General features: G+C 40.2%; 1 protein-coding gene across 1 annotated transcript; it reads left to right on the top strand.

Annotated features, from left to right (window-relative positions):
• Nucleotides 1-10,342: 10,342 nt before the first annotated feature.
• LOC101960131 (uncharacterized) lies at nt 10,343-20,258 on the top strand. The gene is made up of 3 exons (XM_013363294.4): nt 10,343-11,259; nt 11,647-11,707; nt 16,108-20,258. Exons 1-3 carry the CDS (start codon nt 11,052-11,054, stop codon nt 18,017-18,019), a joined length of 2,181 nt encoding a protein of 726 aa, XP_013218748.3. The 5' UTR covers nt 10,343-11,051; the 3' UTR covers nt 18,020-20,258.

Below are 20,258 nucleotides of genomic sequence, written 5' to 3'. Positions count from 1 at the left end.
TCCAGTTGTCCTTGTAGTTTCTTTTTCTACCTCCTATGTCAGGGTCACTCTGGCCACACAGATTGAATTTTTTTTTTCTTTTTTGCAATATGGAGGATTGAGCCCAGGAAAGTGCTCTACCACTAATCCCAGACCCCTCTCTCTTTTCATTTAGAGATGGGGGTCTTGCTAATTTGCCTAGTTTGGCCTCAGATTTGTGGTCCTCCTGCCTCAGCTCCCCAAGTTGCTGGTATTATAGGCATGTGCCACCATGCCCAACTCACAGAGAGTGAATTTGAATGTTATAATAATCAGCTTTTCATTTCTGTTACCAAAATACCCAATAAGAACAGCTGAGAGGAGAAAAAAAATATTTATTTTGGATCATGGTTTCAGAGGATTTAATCTAAAGTTAGCTGACCCCACACAGAAACATCAGGGCGGAAGGGCATGGAGGAGGAGAGCTGCTCAGCTCATGGCAGCTAGGAAGGAGAGGGAGAGGGAAGAGAAAATGGACCAGGAGGAGATAAACCCTTCCAGGGCACATCCCAATGACCTTCTTTTTCCAAGTAGGTCTCACCTCCCAGAAGTTAATTCAGCTATCAATGGAATAATCCATCAATAAGGTCAGAACCCTCATAATTGACCTCTGAACTGTGCCACATTGAGGATCATATTTTTATCTTTTTGGTAATGGGAATTGAACCTAGGGGTGCTTTACCACTGAGCTATATCCCCAGTCCTTTTTATTGTTTGAGACAGAGTCTCAAAGTTGCTGAGACTGGCTTGGTACTTGCTGTCTTCCTGCCTTAGCCTACCAAGTCACTGGGATTGCAGGTGTGTGCCACCACCCCTGGTTGGGACCATACTTTCACATGAGCATTTGAAGGATATTCCAAATCTAAATCATGTATTCCCCCCTGTTCATTTTTTTTAATTTTAAAGGTTGAGGAGCATTGCTGTTCATTCCTTAAGTGTTGTATACATTTCACCAGTAAGACTCTTGGTCCCTGGCTTTATTTGTTGAAAAATTTAACTATCAATCTCATTAGTCAAAGTTTTGCTCAGATTTTCTATATCCTCATGACCGAGTCTTGGCTGTGTATTTCCACAATTCTTTCTACTTCATCTACGATATTTTAATTTGTTTATGTACTCCCAGAGACTTAATTTTTTAAAAAAAATTCCTATGGTTGAACCCAGGTTTTTGGTATAGGATAGGCAGGTACTGTACCGTGGAGCTATGTCCCAGCCCTTTGGAGAAAGATAGGAGAAGGATTAAGGAGTAAAATTTTGTTACTGTACCAGGGTCCTCTTATGAAAAAGTGTTAAGAATGTTTCAGCTTGAGGAAAATGCACCTCCTTTTGCTCTAAATTATGATATCTGTCAAAATGGTACTTTTTGTCTGCAGCTCATTTCAGTATTCTTTGGCTTATTACCCTGTAAAAGTCCATTATTCTGTATGGTGTTTTCTGTGGGAATCCCAGTGGACATGTGTAGATATCGCTGTACTCATAGGAACAATCCAAGATGTGCTAGCACTTCAGAAATAAGCCTAGGAGGGGCTGGGTGTGGCTCTGTGGTAGACCACTTGCCTCTCATGTGTGAAGCACTGGGTTCAATTCTCAGCACCGCATATAAGTACATGAATAAAATAAAGTTCCATCAACAATAAAAAATATTTATAAAAAATAATTCTCAGAATTTAACCAACAAAGTGCAAGTTCATGGTTTAATGAGGTCTGTATCATATCACTTAGTCTATATAACAACAAATTGGTAATGCCAAATTAAAATTTTATTTTCCAAGTGAATTTGAATTTTAAAATTTAAATTTATTTTTCCAAACCTTTTTTTTTTTTTAAATAACATGGAATCTTACTTTCTTGCCCAGACTGGGTTGACCTCCTGACTCAAGTGATTTTCCTGCCTCGGCCTCCTGAATAACTGTGACCACAGGCATTCTAACATACCCAGCTCAAATACAAAATTAAAATCCTTTCAAATAACATTCAACAAAAACATTAACACCCCAGTAACCCATAGCCTAAATCAATAGAAAATCTCCTGTTCATGTACAAACTCATGATCATGTATTACATGCCCTTAAACTTTTAACCATGGCAAAACCAAAGACGAACTGTGTTTACACTTTATACAGAATCATTACTGTTAATTCCCATGTTAAACACTTTTCAGGACCTAATCATATGTGGTCATAAACAATAGGCAGCAATACATAATGTTCAGTATTTCTGGAATTAACAGTAATGATTGCCCATAAAGATAAGGTGTAAACATGGTTCAAAAAGAAAAAACCTTTTTGGCCATGGTTAAAAGTTTAAGGGCATGTAACATGAAGTCATGAGTTTGTACAGACTCTCCTGCCTAGTTGCCAGGAGATACATTCCGGCTACAACAAAATACAAATTGTCATAGATCTTCAATGTGCAAGTGCTGCAGAAATCTGGAAACCCATGCTGCTGAGAAAATGGAAACAAAGCAGTTCATTGTATTTTGAGGACACTTTTTTTATTTTCATGCTGGGTTAGTTAGCTTGTTATTACTGTGACCAAAATACCTGACAAGAACAACTTATAGGAAGAAAAGTTTATTTTCATTTATAGTTTCAGAGATTCTGTCCATAGTTGACCAACCTTACGGTTTAGATATTAGGTGACCCCCAAAAGTTCATGTGTGAGATAATGCAATAAAGTTTACAGGTGAAATGATTGGGTTGTGGGCACTTTGACCTAATCAGTGCATTAATCCCTTGTAAGAATTAACTGAGTGGTGACTGTAGGCAGATGGGGTGTGGTTGGAGGAGGTGGGTCATTGGAGCACATCTTGGGGGGGGCTTATATTTTCTCCTTGTTGAGCAGTACTCTTTATGCTTCCTGATCATGTGGACTAATGCTTGTGGACTAACACTTCTGAAACTGCAAGCTCCCAAATAAACTTTTCCTCCTAAGATTGTCCTGTCAGGACTTGAGGTCATAGCAGTGAAAAAACTGACTAAAACAGCCAGCCCCATTGCTGTGGATCTGAGGTGAGGCAGAACATCAAGCTGGAAGAGGGTGTGGGGGGGGAAGCTTCTCAATTCGTGACAGCTAGGAAGGAGGAGGGGTGGGGCAGGGACAAAAATTGTCTTAAGCATATAGCCCAGAGCCAACTTCCTCCAGCCAGTCCCATCTGCCTACAGCTATCGATGGATTAATCCATTTGCTGGAGTAATCCACTGATGAAGCCAGAGCCCAAATCATTGTTTGCAACTCCCACCTCTGAACCTTGCTGAACTGGGGATCATGTTTTCAAAACATGAACTTTTCAGGGGACATTCCAGATCCAAACCTTAACATACCGGCTGGAAGCAAATGTTCATGCAGCCTTTAGGAATCTAGCTTCTTCCTGCGTATGTGCTCCAAAACCTGATCAATGCCTTTTCCATTTCTGCTTTCCAAATTTCATGCTTGTTAGGCTATAGGTGAATTCCAATATTAAGAAAGGCATAGATAGAGGCCTCAGTAATGGTTAAGAATCAAGTAAGACAACGGAGGCTGAGTCTGTATCATGTACTGTGCTGCACTCTTTTTTTTGGGGGGGGGGAGGGGGGTGTACCAGGGATTAAATTCAGAAGACTCGACCACTGACCCACATCCCTAGTCCAATTTTCTATTTTTATTAGAGACAGGGTCTTACTGAGTTGCTTAGTCCTCGCTGTTGCTGAGGCTGGCTTTGAACTCGCGACCCTCCTACCTCAGCCTCCCGAGTCGCTGGGATGACAGGGGTGCGCCACCGCACCAGGACTGTGGTGCCACTTTTCACGTTAATAGCTTGGCTCCTACAGGACTCAGGCTTTCCTGCTGCAGTCTAGCCCGGCCTGCGCGCCCCTCTCGCTGTCCATCAGCCTGGAGTCCGTTCACTCCGAGGAGCTAGGGACCACCACGGCCTCGTCCAGCTGCCCAGCGCCAGATGGGGGCCGACCCCCTGGAGGAAGGAAACAGCGCTACGGGCGTAACCTCAAAGACCTGAAGCGCTGGGCAGGGCCTCGTTCCCGTCCAATCGAGCGCCACCGGAAGTGGGCGGGGCTCGCCGGGTCGCGGAGATCCGGTCTCCTGTTTTAGGCTCCTTTGTTATCGCATCTCGCGTCCCAGCGTTTCCTGGGCTGGCTCCGCGAGTGGAGTGATGACCCGCAGTGGTAGTGGGAGCCGTGCGGGAGCCGGACACCGGGAAGTGGGGGGCGGTGAGTGCTGGCGGGCCTTCGGAACCGGCCGTGGCGGAACCCGAGCGTCCCGCCTCCCTCTGGAATCTGGGGCCGAGGCCACCTCTGGCCACGCTCTGCCCGGCCCTCTGTCGCCCCCAGCCCGTGGGGTGGGGCTGGGCCGGCAGCGGGGACAGGTGTCACTTCCCTTCCCCAAGCGGCGACTTTTTCTGCCGGGATCCTCCTCTGGGCTGCTCCGCCGCAGCCGCGCGTCTCCCCAGACGGGCGAGACCGCTGTCGGGAGACCCCAGCTCGCCAGCGGGCTTCCTGCGCGGGAGGAGAGGTTCCCGGTGGACTCCAGTCGGTCACAGGGCAGGGTCTGCCGCCTAGCTGAGGGGTCGCCCACGATAGCAGGCATGAGTTTATTAGAAGGGATGAGAAAAAGGGACGCTTGCAAGGGAGAGAGTGGGTCCTTTCAGAGAGGAGGGCGCTCCCCTTAGGCTCTCCAGTTTTTATTGGGGGGTCCCAGGGAAGTTGATAGAATACTGCCCAGGTCCACCTCTTGACTTTTGGCTGAGAGCAGAATGACATCAGACTTTCAAGTCTCCCGTGTGAATGACAACTCTAGGTCATTTTGGCCCATGTTAACCTGTTCTAACTGGAACCTGTTCTTACAGATTTTGTGTTTAGGGGAATTATCCTTATTTCCCTGAGTTCTTCGATCTGATCTGTGTAAAAGTCCAAGGTGATTTGTATTCAGATTGATGTTTCTGGCCTGCATTTCACCTGCAGACAACAGGTTGTTTGCTGAAGAATGTAACATATCCTGTTGACTTACATGAGGCAGGGCTGCAGGTAAATTCCTTTTCTTTTTTTCTTTGTTTGGTATAGGGGAATGAACCCAGGGCCCTTAACTACTGAGCCAGATCCCCATCCCTTTTAATTTTAAATTTTTTAAAATTTATTTTTGGGGTATTGGGGCATTGAACTCAGGGGCACTTGACCATTGAGCCGCATCCCCAATTCTATTTTGTATTTTATTAGAGACAGGGTCTCACTGAGTTGCTAAGCACATTGCTAAATTGCTGAGGCTGGCTTTGAACTCCCCAGCCTCCTACCTCAGTCTTCCCAGCCGTGGGATTACAGGAGTGTGCCACTGCCCCCAGCCCTTTTTATTTTTTATTTTGAGACAGGGTTTTGCTAAGTTGTGTAGGCCCTGACAGGAGTGGTACTTGGTGCGCACCGCAAGGTGGAGAAAGAGTTGATTTACCAGGTAAATAGGTGCCTTTTGCACTGGGTTGGTTTCTGCTTTTCTTCAGAGAATCCCCAGTTCCATCTTTTTTAGAAGACAGTTACATGTTTTTTTTCAAAATGCCATGGGCACCTCCTTCCTACTCTTCAGCCTTCTAGTAAAGCTTCTCATTGAAATTTTCACACTGAAATGAATATTTGGTTGTGTAGCTTTCCCCCTTACAGACCATGGCATGTCAATGGGAGTTGAAAAAATGAATTATAATGCATACTTATGGAATCTTGATTTGGGCCCTTAAAATGGTTTTAACTTAGATTCATTATTTTAATGCTTAATAAAAAGAACTGGGGAGCACAAATGTCATGGGATTTTTTTGTGAGTTGAATCCATAAATTTTGGATAGAATGGTTCCTGTGTTAGAGCTAGTGTTACAGTCCTGAGTATACAAGTGTCTCTCTTTTGCCATTTGTATATTTGTAAATTAAAACCTTATTTGGGGCTCGGGATGTGGATCAAGCAATAGTATGCTTGCCTGGCATGCGCAGGGTGCTGGTTTCAATCCTCAGCATCACATAAAAATAAAATAAAGATGTTGTGTCCACTGAAAACTAAAAAATAAATATTAAAAAATTCTCTCTCTCTCTCTCTTTAAAAAAAAAAAAAGAAAAAAAACCCTTATGTTGGGACTGGTGTTGTGGCTCAACAGCTTGCTTAGCACCTGTAAGGCACTGGGTTTGAACCTCAGCACCACATAAAAATAAAATAAAGATATTGTATTCACCTAAAACTAAAAAATAAAAAAATAAAAAAACCCTTATGTGCCGCAGCCGGGCTGGCTGGGCAAAATAACCCGGGGGTGACGAGCAACTTGTGTCACAAAGACAATACAACATTTCAAGACAAGACAAGACACAAACATACTGTATCAATCCTCTCCATTTTATTTATTTATTTATTTTTAATATTTATTTATTTCTTAGTTTTCTGCGGACACAACATCTTTGTTGGTATGTGGTGCTGAGGATTGAACCCCGGGCCACACGCATGCCAGGCGAGCGCGCTACCGCTTGAGCCACATCCCCAGCCCCTCAATCTTCTCCATTTTAATAGCCTTTTGCTGCAACTTTTTTCCGGATAATCCTTCTTCTTCTGAACTTTCTTTTTCTTTCTGACTAGAGTTCCTGGGCTTCCATCAACACATGCCCTAACTATTCTTGGTGCCACTGGGGTGCCTCTTTCCCTTATCAATTTACCTAACACCCCTTACATATTTTCATCTCAAAACGGCCATTTTTCCTCTCGCCCTATCTAGGGATGAGCAGATTTGCTCCTGTCCTATCTATGGACCGGCAGCTTTTTTTTTTCGTCACTTACCCCCGAGTGTCCCGCGGCTCCCCGTAACGGGCCACCATCTGCCACAATCCAGCTGCAGCAAAATAGCCGGGGGTTGATGAACAACTTGTGTAGATTGATACAGCAAGAGTGGAAGCCATTTATTGTAGGACAACAGAGGTATTTATACATTCCACACAGCTTATCTTAATTAACATAAAATAGATACAGCAGCCAACCAATAAGGAATCTCCACACTTAATGGCTCGCTGGCATTACTTTACAAACCACTCCCTCTGGCATTTTGCCAGGCGCCATCTTGACTTGTTTACAGACTCTAACACTTATGTATATGATTTTTCAGAAATAGGAATCAAGTTCAGATTCCAAGTGTCCCTTGTCTGAGAGATGGTCATATGACCTTAGTTCTACATACTGTTTATACCCACCTGTCCTTTCCTTGTGGATGTAAGTAATATGATGAAAATGTCATGGTTCTCTCAATTTCTTGGAAGATAAGGGAGCAGTAATTAAAATAAAATAAAGATGTTGTGTCCTTAGTTTCTTCTGTGGGCTAATTTCCTGACCCTTCCCAGTGACATGAGTTTCTCTTGAACTTCATGGAGGTATCCTCAGTACTGGTTTGTTCCTCATCTTTTCAGTTCTGAGGATTTGCTCCTTTAGCAGAAGATCCAGGTTGCAGGGCTGCTAGTCCAGAAGGACACAGAAGCTCTGTGTCCTCCCACATTTACTCTGCCCGTGTATGTGTTCCATTTGGTTGAAGTAAGTGGTCCTCTGTAATAGACTGATAATACTAAGTAAAGCCCTCTCCCAAATTCCAAGAGTCATTCTAGTGAATTATTTACCAAAGAACATTAAAGGAACCCATGAATTTGTGGTTGACTGGGCATAAATGTGAATAGCTCTGGTACCTGTTGTGGTTACGTCTGATGACTTGTGGGACTGAGCCCTTAACCTGACACATACTCCAGATAGTGAACACTGTTGGAATCATCAAGATCCATAACTGGAGCCAGATGTGGCAGTGTACACCTGTAAAATGCCAGTGACTCATTACAATGACCCAAGAGGCTGAGGTAGGAAGATCACATGTTTAAGGTCAGTCTTAGCAGCTTAGAAAGACCCTATCTCAAGATTAAAAAGGGGAGAGGAGGCTGGGGAATGTGGGACGGTAGCTCAGTGGCATAGTACTGCTGATTTCAGTCCCCATTGTCCAAAAAAGAAGAGGAGAGAAAAGAGGGGAAAAAAATAAGAAAAAGTTTCATGACTCCTCCTGTTCCCCTCCTTGACTCTTCTCTAGATTCCCCATAGATGAACATATTCCTGACTTTTTGGTTATCCCTTATACTATTACTGTGTTTTCTTTACCACTAAGTGCTGTTTTTATTTTGTTTTGTTTTTAATTTTGCCTCCTTTTATCTTTTTATAAATGTGGTTGAAGTAAGTGGTCCTCTGTAATAGACTATAATACTAAGTAAAGCCCTCTCCCAAATTCCAAGAGTCATTCTAGTAAATTATTTATCAAAGAACATTAAAAGAACCCGTGAATTTGTGGTTGACTGGGCATTTATGTGAATAGCTCTGGTACCCTGTTGTGGTTATGTCTGATGACTTGTGGGACTGTGGGTTATAGTGCAAATATTTGCCTTCACTTGTTTCTTTGCCTCAGTGTGGTTCAACATCCTAGTGTTTTTGGTTTCTGATCATCTAATTTCTTCATTCTTTCCAGTGGTTATGGTATTTTAGTTTTTAAAATATATTTTTGGTCTTGTGAAAAATGCCTGTTCTTTCACGTTTGTGTAAATTTGTAAATTCAATTCAGAATAAACACTCAGGACATTGGAGAAACTTTACTGGGTTGGGGTTCAAGGTCAAGATCACAATTTCAAGAAGGAGCAGTGGGGTTTAGCCATTGATCTCCACTCCATTGCTCTGCTTACTTGTTCATGATGGATACCAACATATGGGATTATCTAACTGATTAACTTTTGTCCTTAAATCCTGTGAACACATCTGATATGGCACATCTTCTTTGCCTAAGAGTTATAGCATTTTGCACGTATACATTTTTATCTTCTGTTAAATGTATGTGGTAATACTTTTCACTCTTTAAATCTGTGTTCAGCTGAGTGTGGTGGCATGTGCCTGTAATCCCTCAGATTCTAGAGTCTGAGGCAGGAGAATCACAAGTTCAAAGCCAGACTCAGCAATTTAGCAAGATATTTAGCAACTCAGCAAAACCCTGTATCTAAATAAAATATAAAAAAGTGCTGGGGATGTGGTTCAGTGGTTAAGCACCCCTGAGTACAATCCCCAGTACCCACCACCACCCCACAGAAAAATTCTATGTTCATTCATTTTACTGTGGCATTAATTCTTTTATTGACCTCATTTTGCAATTATTTTATTCTATGTTTGTTGTAACTCTCTTTATGTTAATATATATCAATCTGTCAGTCTCTTCCATTATGTCTTTTTCTGTAAGATCTTGGGGACATTGAGTTCTCTCTAGAACGTCTTCTGAGACTATGTTTTGCCTTGTTTCACTTTGTTTTCATATGACCAAGTGTAATGTCACTTGTTGGCTGGTCAGGAATCATTTCCTCTTGAACTTTGAGGAACAACACTTTATATTGTTTGGAGAAAAGTGTTGGTGAACCTTTTAGGTATTTTACAATCATGGCACATTCACCATTAAACTACTATGGGTATCAGTGAAATCCTCAGAAATTGCAACTTTTTTTGTGTTTCTGGAAATACAGCCCAGGGCACTCTGCATTGAGCTGTATCTGCAGTCATTTATTTATTTTGCAGTACTGGGGATTGAACCCAGGGGTGCTCCACCACTGAGCTACATATCCATCCCTTTATATATTTTACTATATATATATATATATATATTTAATTTTTTTTTAGTCATTGATAGACCTTTATTTTATTTATTTTTACGTGGTGGTGAGAATCAAATCCAGTGTTTCACATATGCTAGGCAAGTTCTTTACCACTGGGCTACAACCCCCAGCTCAATGTATTTTTTAATTTTGAGAGGCTCTCACTAGGTTGCTGAGGCTTTGCCATCCACCTGCTTCAGCTTCCCAAGTTGCTGGGATTCTGGGCACGTGCCATTGTACCTGGCTGGAAACTGCATCTCTTAACCTGATTCTCAATGTAAGAGAAGCCCAAGGTACACTGTTGGGTCTTCTAGAAAGAGTTCTTGGAGTGTGGTGTTTTCCCAGCACATGTGTGTGCATGTGCACACGTGTGCCAAAATTGTGTTGGAAGTTGCCCTGAGGCTCCTGAGTGTGGAGATTTTTGAGAAAGACTGTGTTACTCTGCTTTTTCCCTCTTACTTGATCTCTTCCCAGTAATTGCACACTGCTATAAAAAGGGACAGAGGAAAAAAGGATAAATGCCTTTAATATTACACCAATAAGTTAAAATGAATTCTTTTGCTGAGACACATGGTGGGTTAATCAGGAACAGGATGGAGGTTTTTTTTTTTTTTTTTTTTTTTTTTTTTTTTTTTTAAAGAGAGAGAGGAGGGAGGGAGGGAGGGAGGGAGAGAGAGAGAGAGAGAGAGAATTTTTTAATATTTATTTTTTAGTTTTCGGCGGACACAACATCTTTGTTGGTATGTGGTGGTGAGGATTGAACCCGGGCCGCACACATGCCAGGCGAGCGCGCTACCGCTTGAGCCACATCCCCAGCCCAGGATGGAGGTTTTTCACAAAAGGAATTGACAGTCATAATTTGTGTAGCATTTCTCTAATTTCTCCAAGGTAAAGTGGACCCTCCCATTAGAGAGCAATGACACTTGTAGTGACAACAGTAAAACTGAACAGATCCTTTCCCTGTGTTCTTGGTTCTGGTAATTTATGAGGAAGTGAGTGTGAGCACAGATTAAAATTCTCTGTGTGATCCACCTGCTCCACCTCCTGAGTAGCTGAGACACAGGCATGCCCTCAGCACACCCAGCCAGAAACCGCCACTTTTGTTTCATTGTAAATGGGCAGAAATTGCAACTCTTTTTTTTTTTTTTAAGAGAGAGAGAGAGAATTTTTTAAACATTTATTTTTAGTTTTCAGCGGACACAACATCTTTGTTTGTATGTGGTACTGAGGATCAAACCCGGGTTGCACGCATGCCAGGCGAGCGCACTACCGCTTGAGCCATATCCCCAGCCCTGAAATTGCAACTCTTAACCTGCTTCTCAATGTAAACAAGACCCAGAGTACACTGTTTTACTTTCATGGATTACAGGATAAATGTTTGCAGACTACAGAGCGTGTGTGTCTTGTGCATCTATATCATTCCCTCCTATTACAAACTTGTCTAGGATGTTTCAGGACTCAGTGGTCTTACAGGATGTGGTTATAGACTTCACCCAGGAGGAGTGGGCTCTGCTGGATCCTTCCCAGAAGAAACTCTACAGAGATGTGATGTCGGAAACCTTTAGCAACTTGTCCTCTCTAGGTAATGACCAGACATCTTTGGCTTAGACGGAAAATGTCTTTATTTATCCCTCCCTCACTTCCTCCTTCTTTCTTTCTTCATTTTCATTTACTTACTTTCTCTCTTTTCTTCCTATCTTCTTCCTTTTTTCTTTCTTCCCTCCCTGCATTCCCTCCTTCTTCCCAAGGCCCTCACCCATGCTATTCAAGGGCTGTGCCACTGAATTACACTGTTGCCAAGAAAAAGTGTTTCTTACCCATGAACTTTGTTCCACAATTGGGAACAAGGAAGAGGAATACTGTGGTGTATCAATTCAGACATGTTCTAACCATTCCGAACCTGGAAGCTAGTCAGTCGCATTTCTGTAATCCTAATAACTCCTGGTGATTGTCTGTCTCTGCATTTTAGGAAAATTGTTACAAGACAAGAACTGTGAAGATTGCTACAGAAATTTTGGGGGAAAGTTAAGGTAATTTTACTCCCAAGTGAAAGCAATGTCCCACAAGAGAATTCTGGTTCATGATTTCTTCCTGAGATAGTGTTCTTGCTAATTGCTGAGGCTGGCTTTGAATTACTTTAGCCTCACCAGTAGGCAAAGGGTACATGCATCTGTCACTATCTAGATAACATGAAATTTTAAAAATAAGAAAACAATATTAAAAAGATCAAATTTATTTACTGAGAATATTTTTTAAACAATTTTATTTATTTATTTTCATGTGATGCTAAGGATCGACCACTTGCTAGGCAAGTGTTCTACTGAGCCATAACCCCAGCCCATACTGAGAATTTTTTAACAAAAAATGTGTACTTCAACATGATATACATGTTCAGTATTTAAAAAATAGAAAATCATATTTTAAAACCATATTCATGGGGCCAGGGATGTGGCTCAAGCGGTGGCGTGCTCGCCTGGCATGCGTGCGGCCCGGGTTTGATCCTCAGCACCACATACAAAGATGTTGTGTCCGCCGATAACTAAAAAAAAAAAAAAAATACTAAAAAAACATATTCATGAATCTTACTCTTAAAAAATTAAGTTGTGTATTTAAGGTATACACAAATTCAAGTATACAACCCTGTTTTTTAAAAATTAATTAATTATTATTTTTTTAATACTGGGGATTGAACCAGGGGTGTGCTCCCACTGAGCTACATTCCCAGTCCTTTTTATATTTTAATGAGAGATAGGGTGTTGCTAAGTTGCTAATGTTGGCTTTGAACTTGTAATTCTTCTGCCTCAGCCTCTCAAGCCATTGGGATCACAGGTGTGTGCCACCGCACCTGGTTTCTCATATTCTGCATTCTATCTGTGGCCTCATTCAGCCTCACAATCTGGTTTTTTTTTTTTTTTTTTTTTTGGTCCTCTGCTCTGCTCTTCATCTTCCCCTGGTCTCCCCTCAGCTCCTGGCCCTGGTAACTACTCTTCTGTTCTCTATCTTGGTGTACTTGACCTATTTCCCATGTAAGTGAGGTCATGCAAACTTGTCCTTCAGTGTCTGGCTTACTTCACTTAGCATACTGTGCTATCATTTCATCCCTGCAGTGGCCAAGGGAAGGATCTCCTTAAGGAGATCCTCACGCTTGTTTTCATAGCGTGGCTGTTGTGAATGATGCTGCAATGCATGTGGAGGTGCAGACGTCTTTATAAGGTGCTGATTTCATTTCCTTTGGGTATATGCCTTAAAACGGCATTGCTGAGTTATGTGACAGTTTTAGTTTTTTCTTAACAAAACTTTCTATTGTGTTCCATAATGGCTGCACCAGTGTACATTGACAACAATGTATAAGGTTTCCTTTACTCCATATCTTTCCCAATGTTGGTTATCTTTTCAGCTTATAATAGCCATTCTAATAGGTGTGAGGTGGTATCTCACAGTGGGTTTGCTTTCCATTTCCTTGATGATTTGTGACATGGAGCACCTTTTCATACTGGCCTGGAACTTGTGATTCTCCTACCTCAGCCTCCCAAGGCTCTGGGATCATAGGTGTGCACCATCGCACCCTGCATGTCTTGCCCTTTGCATATGCCCATCACTTCTCTTTCATGCCTCTCTCCACACTTTCTCTCACATATTGCTCTCCCACCATGTGACGACATATGATATGTGATGATTCAGCCAATAGACCCTCATCAGATTAGTGGCACAATGGCATCTGGAGTTCCAAGCCGCTTTTTCTAACCCAACTTCTGTATGACAGTAAGAGAAAATGGACAGAGTCATAACTTCTTAATTATGGCTTTAAATGTTTTTTTTTCTTAAATTAGTAGATGCTGTTTTCATGTTGTTGCTTGACAGAAGCAGAAGATTTTTAATTTAATGTAACTCCTTTTATTTATGTTTTGCTTTTGTGACCTGAGCTTTTGGTGTAGTATCTACAAAATCAATGCAAGTCAGTGTCCAGGCACTTTCTCCCAAGTTCTCTCTTCTGGTTGCTTTATAATAAGTTTTCATTGTTTTGACCATTTTTCAATTCATTTTGTGTACTGTGTAAGATAGGGGTTCAGTTTCATTCTTTAGCTTGTGGAAAGGCACTTTTCCTGTACTCTTTGAGGAGGCCGTCTTTGTGTCTTCTTGGTGCTATGGTCAAACTTAGTTGATAGTATATGTTCTGATCTATTTCTGGACCCTGTGTGGTATTCCACTAGACTGCTGTGTGTCTTGTTTTAGTTGTTGATGGACCTTTATTTTATTAGTTTATTTATACATGGTGCTGAGAATCAAACTCAGTGCCTTACATATTCTAGGCAAGAGCTCTACCACTGAGCTACAACTCCAGCCTCAACTGTGTGTTTTTTTTTAAACAAGTATAATACCATCTTAATTATTATAACTTGGTAAAATGCTTTTGTGATAGGAAGGTGGTACTTCAACTTTATTCATCTCAGAAATTTTTTTGTGTGTGTTGTTTAGGGTATTTTGTGATTCTGAATACTTTTTAGTATTGTATTTCCTATTTTTGTGTGGAATTTATGATTTTTATCAGGATCTCGTTGAATAAGTATTGTTTTGGGTGGTATGGACATTTTAATACTCATTTTCCTGATCCATGAATACAAGTTAGTTTTTTATTTATTTATAATTTTTTCCTCAGTGTTTTATAGCTTTCATTCAATAGATGTTTCACATCCTTGGGTAAATTTATTTTTAAGTAATTATTATTATTATTATTATTGTAGTGGAGCTTGATTCCAGGGGCCCTTACCATTGAGCTACATTCTCAGGTTTTTTTTTTTGTTGTTATTGTTGTTGTTGTTGTTTGTTTGTTTTTGTTTTAAATTATTTTGAGGCAGGATCTGTCAAAGTTGCTGAAGCTGGCCTGGAAATTGCCTCCTGCTCAGTCTACTGAGTTGCAGGGATTATAGGTATGGGCCACTGCTCATTGACTTTCTTTGTGTTTCTCACCTTGACTTGCAGTTTTCTCCTCTTTCATATCTTTGGCTTTGGTATCACTAGGATGCTGATCTCCTAAAATGTTTTTGGAAATACTATACCTAGTGGTATGTTGGGGAAGAACTTCAGTATCAGTTCTTGGAGTGCTTGTTTAAATTCAGCCTGGAATCCATCTGGCTTTACGTTTCTCTTTCTTGGTAGATTTTTGGTTACTTATTCAGTGTTTCTTGTTGTATATGGTCTGTTCAGGCTTTCTAGTTTTTCCTGACTCATTCTTGATAGATTGTGTATTTCTAGGAATTTATTCCTTTCCTCCTGGGTATCCAATTGGTGGGCATGTATTTGTTTCTAACAATCACATATAAACTTAAAAAAAATTATGAGGTGTCTATTGGACTGGTTTCATTTTATTATTATTTTATTATTTTATTTACTTGAATCTTCTCATTTTCCCAGAGCACCTTGGTTTTTTTTGTTTGTTTGCTTTTGTTTTTTATAAAAGCAACTCTCACCATTACTGATTCTATCTCTATCTTTTCTGGTCTTTGTTTGATTTAGATTTATTATTTTGGTCTTCATTGTATCCTTCCTTCTGCTCCTTTTGCATTTACCTTGTTCTCTTCTTTCTAGTTTTTTGATCCATAGTATTTGACTACATATGGGCTTTTTCTTATTTTTTCAAGTTGGCATTTATTATTTTATGCATCCATTGAAGAGCTGCTTTGGCTTCATTCCATGAGTTTCAGATGTTCATTATGTTTCCATTTTTGTCTCAAGATATTTTCATTTCCCTTTTACCTTTTTCCTTGATCCATGGATTGTTCAGGAGTATGTTATTTAGTTGCTGTATATTTGTGAAATTTCCAAGATTCTTCCTTTTACTGATTTCTAGTTTCATACCATTGTGGTCTCAGGAGATATTATATGAGAGAAGTGTAGTATGCCAATAAATTTTAAAAATAAGCAAACAACAACAAAAAAAGTTCAGCTTTAAACTTACTGATAAAAAAATTTTACCAGGGGCTGGGGATGTGGCTCAAGCGGTAGCGCACTCGCCTGGCATGCGTGCGGCCCGGGTTCGATCCTCAGCACCACATACCAACAAAGATGTTGTGTCTGCCGAGAACTAAAAAATAAATATTAAAAATTCTCTCTCTCTCTCTCTCTCTCTCTCTCCTCTCTCACTCTCTCTTTAAAAAAAAATTTACCAAAATGTGTATTTAAATGTGATGTAAATGTTTTTGCAAATCAGAAACAATAATAGGAATTCCCTATATGAAAATCACTATATTGTTGAATAATTTGGTCAAACTCTCCTACAAAGCATTCGGTCCATTCACTTTCACAGAGTTTGGACAGTGCAGAAAACCTACACTTCCTCTAATAATAGTAAAACATCTGTCCAGTTTATAATAGTGAAGGTAGAATTGTTAATATTACAAACTAACAGTAATGTAGTTCTCCTCTTTCACAGCAATAATAATGGAGAGCGAGCCTGTGAAAGTAAAGAGCATCTTCACTGTGGAGAAATCTTTAGCCATATTCTAAATCCTGATGTGAACCAAAGCTTTAATGGAGTTAAGCCATATGACTGCAGTGTGCCTGGTGTAGTCTTCATGTGTCTTTCATCCCTTAATAGATATATGGTTCATGATACCAGATACAAACTGTATGAGACTCAAGAATATGGGGGAAAACAGTATCATTGTAAGCTATATGAGAAAACATTTACTGATCACTACTCCTTTCAAATATATGAAAGGACTCAAATTGCAGAGAAGCTGTATGATTGTAAGGGATGTGGGAAATCATTTGCTTCTCATAAAAGTCAAAGAAGACACATGATATTGCACAGTGGAGATGGACCTAACAAATGCAAATTTTGTGGGAAAGCCTTCTACTATCATAGGTCAGCTCTGAGTCATGAAAGGACTAACACTAGAGAGAAACCCTATGAATGTAAACACTGCTGTGGAAAATTGTTCAATTCCCATGGAAAGGTTGGAATAGACATGTTAGAACATACTGGAGATGGACCTTATAAATGTAAATATTGTGGGAAAGCTTTTAAATTTTCTAAATCAGTTCTGAATCATGGAAGGATTCATATGAGAGAAAAATCTTATCAGTGTAAGGAATGTGGGAAATCCTTCAGAAGTTGTAGTTCTTTTCGAGTCCATGAAAGGATTCACACTGGAGAGAAACCATATAAATGTAAACAATGTGGGAAAGCTTTCAGAGATGTGAGATATGTACGAGTGCATGAAAGGATTCACACTGGAGAGAAACCCTATGAGTGTAAGGAATGTGGAAAAGGCTTCAGAACTTCTAGTTCTTTTCGAATCCATGAATGGATTCACACTGGAAAGAAACCCTATGAATGTAAGCAGTGTGGGAAAGCCTACAACAATTCTTGGTATTTTCATGTCCATGAAAAGACTCATACTGGAGAGAAACCTTATGAATGTAAAGAATGTGGAAAAACCTTTAGCAATTGTAGTTCTCTTCGGTTGCACAAAAGGACTCATACTGGAGAAAAGCCTTATCAGTGTAAGGAATGTGGGAAATCCTTCAGAAGTTCTCGTTCTATTCGAGTCCATGAAAGGACTCACACTGGAGAGAAACCATATAAATGTAAGCACTGTGGAAAAGCCTTCAAGGATGTGAAGTATCTTCGAGTGCATGAAAGGATTCACACTGGAGAGAAACCCTATGAATGTAAGGAATGTGGGAAAGCCTTCATCGATTTTAGTCCTCTTCAGTTGCATAAAAGGACTCACACTGGAGAGAAACCTTATCAATGTAAGGAATGTGGGAAATCCTTCGGAAGGTCTAGTTCCTTTCGAATCCATGAAAGGACTCACACTGGAGAGAAACCATATAAATGTAAGCAATGTGGGAAAGGATTTGTTGCTTCTTCTTCTTGTCGAGTCCATGAAAGGACTCACAGCGAAGAAAAACCCTATGAATGTAAGCAGTGCGGGAAAGCCTTTCGCAATTGTAATTCTTTACAATTGCATGAAAGGATGCACACTGGAGAAAAACCCTACCAGTGTAAGGAATGTGGGAAAGCCTTCAGAAGTTCTAGTTCTTTTCGAATCCATGAAAGGACTCACACTGGAGAGAAACCCTATGAATGTAAGCAGTGTGGGAAAGCTTATAGCAGTTCTTGGTCTTTCCGTGTCCATGAAAAGACACACACTGGGAAGAAACCCTATGACTGTAATGAATGTGGGAAAGCCTTCAAGGATTCTTGGTCTTTTCGAGTTCACCAAAGAATTCACACTGGAGATAAACCATATGAGTGTAAACAATGTGGGAAAGCCTTTTGCAATTTTAGTTCTTTACGATTGCATGAGAGGACACACACTGGAGAGAAACCTTAGCAATGTAAGGAATGTGGGAAAGCCTTCAGAAGTTCTAGTTCTTTTCAAATCCATGAAAGGACTCACAATGGGAAGAAGCCTTAGGAATATAAGCAGTGTGGGAAACTTCCACTTGTTTTAGTTCAACTACCCAAAAGGATTCACATTAGAGAGCAACCCTTTGTGTATAAGCAGCACAGAAAATCCTTCACTGATTTTTATTCTTGTACATAAAAGGATTCACATTGGAGGGAAGCCCTATGAATGTAAGCCATGTAGGAAGGCTTTCAAAAAAAATCTTGATCTTTTATAGTCCATGAAAGGACCCATACTGGATAGAAACCCTTGCATGTAAGGTCTTGGGAAAGGGTTCAAATGCTTGTTCGGTTCCAATCCATGAAAAGGACCCATACTGAAAGAGAAACTCTATTTATGTTAAGCCACATGGGAAAGAGTTTTCTCATTTTCTTTTCATGTGTATAAAAGGATTACACTATGGAGGGAACCATCATGGCAAAGCGTTACTTGAGTACTTTCCAAGTACATAAAAGAAATATGAATGAGAAATATGAATGTACAGAATATGGGAAAGTGTTTGAGTCCTTTGCAAATATTGGAAGATATGTGATAGTACCTAATGGAGAAGAGCCTTACAAATGTAAACTTATAAGTTTCTCCATTTCTAAGGCATGAAACGACTCACTGAAGAAAAACATTGAGAATATAAAGAGTGTGGTAAAGTTTTAGTTGTTTGAAATACGAGAGCAACCAGAATGGAGGCAAGTGCTATAAATACAAGGAATATGTGAAAGCCTTCAAATTCTCAGTTTCTTTCCAATTCGTGAGATAACTCCTACTGGAGAAATCCTATGAGAGGATCATGGGAATTCTTTCACTGCCATGCAGTCTTCAGCTGAGAAAGGAATGCCCAAGGGACAGATGTCTTATGATGTGAAAATGCAGTAAGGCTTGTCATCAGTTCAAATTGTAACCATGAAAGATTCACAGTCGTGAGAATCTCCACGAATATATGCAATGTGTCAAACCTGGTATCCTACATCTTTTCAAATATATATGTAAGATTATACATGGCTTTGTAGCACTTCCTTTTAAAAGTGAAGGAAAGTTTTCCATTTTACCAAGTGGGATTTTTTTTTTTTAATTTTTGGAGGGCGGGTACTAAGGTTTCAACCCAGTCATTTCACAACTAAGCTACATCCTAAGCACTTTTTAAATTTTGAGATAGGATCTCACCAAGTTGTCCAGGTCTGCCTTGAACTTGCAATATTCCTTCCTCATTCCCTTGAATATCTGGGATTACAGATGTCCTCCACCTGGCCCCATGCATTTTAACAAGTTTGTTTTGTTTTGTTTTGTTTTGACACTGGGAATTGAATCCAGGGATGCTTTACCAGAGAACATCCTCGACCCTTCTATTTTTTGAGATAGGGTCTCACTAAATGCTGAGGTTGGCCTTGAACTTGGGATCCTCCTGTCTCAGCCTCCCAGGTCAGCTAGTAATTTAAGTCGCGTGAAATCATACTGGAGAGAAGTTTTGTAAATGTAAGTTATATATAAAACCTCATTAATACTAAAGTATTTATTCTATGAAGAATTTACAAGAAAGAAATGCAAAAGTTCTGAGTATATTTGTTCTTCAGTGTCTCATTTTTAACTTGGATATGTAGTAATTTGAAACATTAAATGAAATGTTTCAGCTGGATGTGGTGGTACACACCTGTAATCCCAGCAGCTCTAGAGACTGGGGCAGCAAGATCACAACTTCAAAGCCAGCCTCCAGCAACTTAGGCTCTAAGTAACTCAGTGAAACCCTGTCTTTAAGTAAAATATAAAAAAGGGCTGAGGATGTTACTTAGTGGTTAAACAACCCTAGGTTCACTCCTGGTACCAAAACAACAACATATGAAATGAAATGTTTCTGTAAGAATTTAAGCAATTTACAGGGACTTGGTGGGGTGTTTTTTTTTCCCTATTATCTTTGCATTTTGATACATGGGTGGGTGAATTGTATTTGCAATATGATAGATTCAATTTTACACTGTTTAATTGGCACTTATGAGCTATTGTCATCAATTGTCATTAATGAGCTATTGAAAAGGGATGTTTTGTCCATTGCTGGTCTGTGTGTCAGGAACTGGATATCACATTCCTCCTTTTGGGAATAACTGTAGTTAAGAGGGTCAGTAAAGAAAAAGGTTTATTTTATTTCCCTTGCTAATAAATCATTGCCTTCCTCTTC

The sequence above is a fragment of the Ictidomys tridecemlineatus genome, chromosome 2 (assembly GCF_052094955.1).
Source record: "Ictidomys tridecemlineatus isolate mIctTri1 chromosome 2, mIctTri1.hap1, whole genome shotgun sequence".
NCBI lineage: Eukaryota > Metazoa > Chordata > Mammalia > Rodentia > Sciuridae > Ictidomys > Ictidomys tridecemlineatus.
This window is presented reverse-complemented; position numbering and strand designations above follow the sequence as displayed.